This window comes from Camellia sinensis, chromosome 15 (assembly GCF_055761805.1).
Source record: "Camellia sinensis isolate YWXY chromosome 15, ASM5576180v1, whole genome shotgun sequence".
NCBI classification, from domain to species: Eukaryota; Viridiplantae; Streptophyta; class Magnoliopsida; order Ericales; family Theaceae; genus Camellia; species Camellia sinensis.
In genome coordinates, this window is record NC_138975.1 from 121,274,334 (window position 1) to 121,282,302 (window position 7,969).

At 32.7% G+C, this 7,969-nt stretch overlaps 1 protein-coding gene across 1 annotated transcript; it reads left to right on the forward strand.

The window, feature by feature from the left end:
- The first annotated feature begins 1,112 nt into the window (after nt 1-1,112).
- PS2 (Presenilin-2) lies at nt 1,113-2,603 on the forward strand. The gene has a single exon (XM_028270516.2). It carries the CDS (start codon nt 1,257-1,259, stop codon nt 2,490-2,492), a length of 1,236 nt encoding a protein of 411 aa, XP_028126317.2. The 5' UTR covers nt 1,113-1,256; the 3' UTR covers nt 2,493-2,603.
- The last annotated feature ends 5,366 nt before the right edge of the window (nt 2,604-7,969 follow it).

A 7,969-nucleotide genomic window follows, 5' to 3' on the forward strand; every position in this document is an offset into this window, starting at 1 on the left:
AAATGATTTATAATCAATTAAATACATGTCATAATTTAATCAATAAAAATTAAATAACAAATTACAAAAGTTATATTTATGATAAAATATAAATACATTTCATTTTATAAATTTTGTAATTCTAGTTTACCATATGATAGTAGCAAATTACACTTATTAATATATTAATGTTGTAGTATTTTCATTATTAAAAAAATTAAAAATTAAAAATATTAGTCGAGAGTTTGAACCTTAAATAAACCTTATTGAATTATAATTATATATAATATAGATATAGATTATTTAAAATTGAAAAATATAGATATAAATTACTCAATCATAATACATGTAATCTCAACATATATATAAATATTTAATTTGTGTCAAAATAATGAGTTTTGGTATGTCCGTTAATTAATAATGACCATGGTGAGAAAAAAAATATGTTGCGAAATTTTAATTATTTAAATAATTTTATGTTCTATGGTGAAGAATTTAAAATATGTTAACAGAAAATATTTTATGGCGAAATATTTTTTGAGTGTGTGATTTATTAATTAATATTTTTTAATTGAAACCTCCTTGTTTATTTAAGTGTAAGGAGTGAATGATTTTAGGAATGAAAAATGCATTCTTTGTTCTAAAAAAAAAAAGTGTTTGAGTGTGTGATTTATTAATTATTTTTTTAAATTAAAAAATCAAGAAATTTAAATTAAGCACGTAGAGCTCTCATATTTCTTCTCACTAAAAATTTCATTTTACTTATATAATATATAGTTAAGAATTAACAAAATTTCAAATCCCAACAAATAATGTTTACTCTGATTGCTTTAACCATAGTATTTTTTTTTTTAATTTTGTTTAAAAGTTGTTATGTTTGACCATTGTTTTTTTTTTTTTTAATTTTTTTTTTAAGAAAGTTTTTTGGACGTTTGTTTTTAGTGATTTTTTTAAAAATATTTTATATCTTTCAAAATTAAGACTTGAAGAGTAATAAATAATAATAATAATATAAAAAAATGACTAAAGACAATTTTATTTTATTTTATTTTTATCGCCTAAATCAACTAAAATCTAACAAGTCAAATTTGTTTACTTAAATAGCAAAATAAATAAATAAATAAAATAATATTATTTTATCAGTATCCAAACAGAGCCTCAAGTTTACCAGTTCTACCATCCAAATCGCCCTAACCAAATCTGAAGCACCCCATTAACCCCCAAAACTGAACAAACCCACAAATTGATCTCTTTCTCTTGACAACCCCGATCACAAAATGGACCAAAACCCAGAGCCCACAAGCGTTCTCGAATCACTGGGCGAAGAAATCATCAGAATAATTACCCCAGTCTCAATTTGTATGTTTTTGGTAGTCATTCTTGTCACCATATTGAACAATGACTCTTCTTCTTCATCAATCACCACCATAGCAACCATAGCTTACACTGAGGACAGTTCAGACTCTATTTGGGCCAAATTAGAAGGTGCCCTTTTGAATTCACTTGTTTTTGTTGTTGTTATCACTGTTGTTACCTTCATTATGGTCCTCCTTTTCTACTTTAGATGCACTAAGTTCTTGAAATACTACATGGGTTTCTCTGCTTTCCTTGTTTTGGGTTTCATGGGTGGTGAGATTGCTTTGTTTCTGATCCAAGATTTCAATATTCCCATTGATTGCTTCACTTTTGGGCTTGTTTTGTTTAATTTCACTGTTGTTGGTGTTTTGGCTGTGTTCATGTCCAAAATGCCTATCTTCTTGACACAAGCTTATTTGGTTGTTATTGGAATGTTGGTTGCTTATTGGTTTACTCTTTTGCCTGAATGGACCACTTGGGTGCTTTTGGTTGCCTTGGCTTTGTATGATCTTGCCGCGGTTTTGTTGCCTGGCGGGCCGTTGAGGCTCTTGGTGGAGCTTGCAATATCTAGGGATGAAGATATCCCAGCTTTAGTTTACGAGGCTAGGCCCGTTACTTATAATGATTCAGTCCCGGGGGGTGGTGTAATTCGAAGGAGAGTATGGAGAGAAAGGAACAATATTAGTTCAGAGGGGAATGAAAATGTGAATTCTGGATCTAATTCCAATGAAAGAAATTTGGTTAATGCTGAGGAGGGGCAGGTTTCAGGAGGGGATTCACTGCTAACTGCACCATTGATTGAACGAAGAATAAATGTTCAAATGCACTTACCAGAGGAACCTGTGTCAAGTGAAAATTTGGCGCTCGAGGGGATTGGGTTGGGAACATCTGGCGCAATTAAGCTGGGGCTAGGGGACTTCATCTTCTACAGTGTTTTAGTTGGACGGGCTGCAATGTATGACTTTATGGCAGTTTATGCATGTTATCTTGCTATTGTGGCTGGTCTTGGTATTACTCTGGTGCTCCTTGCTTTTTATCAGAAAGCTCTGCCTGCTCTTCCAGTGTCTATCCTATTAGGTGTGTTGTTTTATTTATTGACTCGGCTATTACTTGAAACTTTTGTTGTACAATGTTCTTTGCACCTCTTGATGTTCTAGACATGTTAAATTAGTTATGGAATACTTTGTATTTTGCAGCATTTTTATGTCCCACTGTTGTTGTATGAGTAATTCATTTAATAATGTTGTCAATGTAAACTTTAAAATTAACTGCCTTCCCTTTGGATGTGATTGCTTACAAGTATCAGGTCATTGGTTCTCTCACCAGATCGTCACAGAACCGAAAACAGATCAAGGGTTATCTATAGGAGCAAAAAACTCAAAGATGTAATTCAAAGAAGCAAAGAAAGATACTATTTCAGAAAAATAAATAAATAATAAAACCAACTCAACAAGAATTTATCCCTACTACTTGAATTTGACCATGTGGATCAATTTCCTTCAGTTAATTAACTTGGTTATGTTTGAAGTCATTTCATCTCAGTTAAGTTTAGATTAATCATGTCTTCATCTCATAATCTCATTGCCTATATATTTTATTTAACAACATCAATGTGGATTAAATCACTCCTCCTTAGGTCATTTCATCTCAGTTAAGTTTAGATTAATCATGTCTTCATCTCATAATCTCATTGCCTATATATTTTTTTTAGCAACATCAATGTGGATTAACTCAAAGATGTAAGGGAAAGAAGCAAAGAATGATACTATTTCAGAAAAATAAATACATAACAAAACCAACTCAACAAGAATTTATCCCTACTACTTGAGTTTGATCATGTCGATCAATTTCCTTCAGTTAATTAACTTGGTTCTGTTTGAAGTCATTTCATCTCAGTTAAGTTTAGACTAAACATGTCTTCATCTCATAATCTCATTGCCTATATATTTTTTTTAGCAACATCAATGTGGATTAAATCACTCCTCCTTATAGATGCATTAACTATTTATGTTTCACACTTCCATACCATCTCAAAGACTCAAACAGATTTCGTCATAATAACCCTATACATATGCTTTTCGTAAGTCAATAAACATTATATGGAAATATTTGTTCTTTTCCCTATATTTTTTCATTAGTTGATTAAGTAGAAAAATAGCTTCCATAGTGGATCTTTGCGGCATGAAACCATATTACTCATTTGAGACTATTGTTGCATATCCTAATCTCTGTTCAGCTACTCTCTCCTGTAGTTTCATGAGCAGTTTTAGAAGTTTGTGTGGGACACAAAAGGGAGAGCAATATGGGACACTTTATCATAATTACTAGAAAAATAAAATGGGACATTTGGAGGATTCTATGACCTTCAAGGAAAAAGCGAAGAAAATTGTATTGTGTGGTAGATCTTATTGTTTCGATGTTATATAAATCTGAATTTTGTGTAAGCAAGATTTTCCCAGGTTCTTAGAGAAGCTTTCTACCAATTCAAAGGTTTTGGGAGAATGAAAAGTAGTGTGTGAGATTGATTTAAGGAGTGACACAGAGGTCATGCAGAGCAGATAAGAGTTCCTAGTAGAAGACTATTATTTAGAAAGGCCAAGAAGGCTATTTTTTAGATAATTAAATCTCTTCCTAGTTTTTACTTGTACTTCCCTTTGCAATTTCTCAGTCCTCATCATGTAGTTCCATCCATATACCAAGTGCTCAGTGATGATGATCATTCTATATCCTACTTACAGATCAATTTACCATATAGTTTGAATTGCATTTCAAGGGTTATTGCAGCTCTTATCTTTTCTTCTGTTTTTATTTTATTTTATTTATTTTGTGCACAATCTATGTTGCATTTAGCATAATCAAAGATACCAAACCAAAACAAACCAAGCCTTAAGTCCCATCAAATGGGGTCGGCTAGCATAATCAAAGATGCTTTGTAAAAATCCAGGAAGGATAGAGAATCATTAGGGTACTTAAAAAAATCATAGCTAGTATCTTATTTTATGTTTGAATTTTTATTTCAAATGCTCTAATATAAATATGGCACAAAGCAAATGATTTTTGTAACCTCTCATCCTTCAGTACAAACTTCACAGTTCCGTGTACTAGTGGATATAGCTTCTATTGATGATTTAAAATGTAAGATAGGTAAAACTGGGAAAAAGGATGTATATGAACCAGCTGAGAGGTAGTATAGATAAAGTAGGGAATTGCATCATGCTGAAGTTATCAAGGGTGAGGATTCTGAAATTTTAGTATTGTGGGTTGAGATTAGGGAAAAGTGCACAACTCATATCCACAAAGATAGTATGAATGCATTTGATGAATTATTCAATGGAAATCACTCATAGAACTTAAGCCTGGGAGGACTTAGTAATTTGCCAGACAATGGAAGCAAGTTCCTTCAAATTCTAAAATATTAGGATTGCTAAAGTTAAAGAATCTACAGATAGGCAGTATTTAGATCAGTGGATCATTTTTTTAGACATTGTAGAGTGGAGTGAGGCATACTCCCTTTCACTTATGTTTGGCATCTCCTGGTTTTCCCGGGATGGAGTTGTTTTATAGTTGGAGAGGGTGTAGGGTCAAGGGCTTTTAGTTGGAAAAAGTCTAGGGATTTAGTTTTGTTTTGTATATGTTTTGTATACATGGGTGTGCCCTATTGGCCCTTCTTTTATGATAAAACTATCTTTACCTACAAAAATAAAATAAAAATAGAACAAAAATAAGAAGTTACGAAAATTATGAGAAGAGTAAAGTTTGTAGGTCCTAATGTAATTCCTTGTAGGTCCTAATGTAATTCCTGTTAAGGCTTGGAAGTGCTTTGGTGATGATGATCTGAAATTCCAAACTTATTTGGGGATGAATTAGGAAAGATGGAAATGTGGAAGCGCCATGTTAAGTGGAATCTCCTGCTATCCCATAAGGGGAAGTTGCAGGGCTATCTTTTGAAGGGTACGTGAGGAACTTAAGTTTAGGAGGGCCTATAGTCTGAATGAAGGTAGAGGTTACAACTTTTTCCAAAATTTTTGGATAGCTGAAGTTGATCAAGTTATAAAAAAGATAAAAGTTGTAGGAACTAATGCAATTCCCTTGTAAGACATGGAAGTGATTGGGTGATAATTGTTTCATTTGATTGTCTAGTTGTAACATCAATGGGATTTATTCCTTTGCACAAGCTTTGAAATGAAGTCACTTTGGTCAGAAATGAAAAATTAAGAATTTCTTAGTTAAAAAACACAAAACTACACAACATAGAGAAAATGGCACTGCATCACAATTTCCAATCAGGGAACTTTCTAGAAAATTCAACATTGTGATGCATAGCACCCCCATCTTAAAAATATAAATCCTTTACCATATAAAGGAATAATAAGGTGAAGAGAGTATGGATTGACCATCTTTTCTTTCATTGTCTGGTGGCCTTGAGTTTGCGGTGGAAGTTATTTCAGTTGGCAGAGGTTTATTGGGCGATCCCCTCCATTGATCAAATGTTCCCTATTAATTTCTATGGCTTTGGTTCAAATAAGAAGTCACAAGCTCTTTGGAGGAGTGTAATTTGTGTGGTTTTGCGGATGTTATGGCTAGAGAGAGATGCAATAATTTTTTAAGACAAATTAGATTACATCAATAGTTTAGGAGGTAGGTGAAATCCAATCAACAAGATGGACCTTAGATCCCTTTGAAGTTTTTACAACTTTTAAGCACCAGAATTGATGTTGTAAAAATTCAGAGAAAGATAAATAGCAAGGGAGAATGGTTGCAAGCGCTTAAACTGCCGATAACTGGTCAGAATGCTCCAACATACCCTCTCAAAGGAGGTCCTCTTGAAGCTATTTTAACCTTCTAGCAACAAAAAAGCATGATACTTGAAAGAGACATTGTAGCTAGCTAAAGAATCAATCTGTTTTCCTTCTTCCAGTTTGATGTATGGATTTTGATGATCTTCAAAAGTAGAGAGTTGAACTCAGAATATTTGGAAAACTACATCAATTGCTTTGATTATTGGATTTCATGAGCCGCAAGAGGACCATTCTTAAGCTTTGTAAATATTTATTGAATATAAAAATAAATTACGCCTTTAATATGTACATAGTTGAATGAGGAACCCAGAAGAAGCAGATAAAGAGTTTATCTAGGACGATAGAGAAAACAATTTAGAATGATTGTAGAAAGTAATTACACTGGGTTGTCAGGATCAAAACCCGACTAATCTCCAGGGATGCACAGGCCCTATTACCGTCAACTCAATTTGAAATTGAAGAAACTTTGTCAGAGTATTTTAAGAAAATTCCCTTACCAGATCGAACAAATAAATTACTGTTCAATGAATCTACTCCTCACCCATAGACAGCTGATGGAGATCTTTGTATGGGGAAAAGACGTATTAAACATATATTTAAACAACACAAAGAACAAAACCATAGCATGTCCTCGCTCCCCTTACAGTTAGATGCATTCAGGAAGTACAAAGCAAAATCAAACATTTTGAAACCTTGACGGCTAAAAATTCTAATTATTAAACGGCCTTTCAAATTCAGAAAAACGAAGAATGATCATAGATGTTATAGAAGTCAAGGAAGTCAAATGAACAATGTTTTGATCTGTTTGGATGTTGTGTCCTCCCTTTACTGTTCAGCAGTAGAAATTAGTTTCAAATTTCAGTTTCATTTAATTGATTTTGTAACTTTGCCCTTTTGATTGTTTAAATATGATCTATTAAATGTTATTCTGTGTGCATCCATCTTCTTATAATGCTCTGATTTGCCCTACAGTTTTTGAAATAGTTAGTCACAGATCTCTGTATCATATGATTCATCTATGGTAGTTTTGTTAGGCCTTGCCTCTTCTAGTTTACTTTGCCATGAAATCATTTACATTTGCATTATGGTTATGGAAAAGTAATCAAACCACAAAAAGTATAAACAGTGTACATGTCAGCACAGTAGGGCCCACCTTGGTGATGGGTCCCATCATGCCATTGCCAACATGTATATTCTTGGTATGTTTCTATAGTTTCATTTTGTGTATATTGTATTAATATTTAAGATCATAATATAACTTGAAAGTTAATATGACATTGGATTTGGGGGATATTGGGCTTGATTCTTTGTGTGGACTGTATTGCCATTCATGTCCTCTTTCTTAAATCTCGCAACCCTTGAGATTGGATACTTGAATTTTTTTTCTTAAGTCAACTTAGGTTGTATTTGAATAATGAATTTGGATAAAAATTTAAAACATAATTTAAATTCATAATTCAAATACAGTCTTAAGGTCATGTCATATCTATTTATGTCAAAAGTTATCTATCATCTTTAATGAGATGATGAACTATTGCAAAAGTAGGCCCATTGATAGAGAAATGCTACATACCTCTAATAAATGACTGAAGAAACAACCGAATGATGCCACCTAAGCAACTGGGTTCCACTTGTAGGGGGTGGTTCTCTCTCACCTAATACATCGGTAAAGCAAAGGAAATAAATGCTAGTGTATACACTTTTAATACATAATCATTTGCCTAACATATTTTTTTTTTGAGAAATGCTATAGACCCCTAATGAATGACTGAAGAAACAATCGAATAATGCCACCTAAGCAATTGGATACCACTTGTAGGAGGTGGTTCTCTCTC

Bases quoted from the DNA above. Each gene is read 5' to 3' on its own strand.
- PS2 (XM_028270516.2), top strand. From the start codon at position 1,257: ATGGACCAAAACCCAGAGCCCACAAGCGTTCTCGAATCACTGGGCGAA.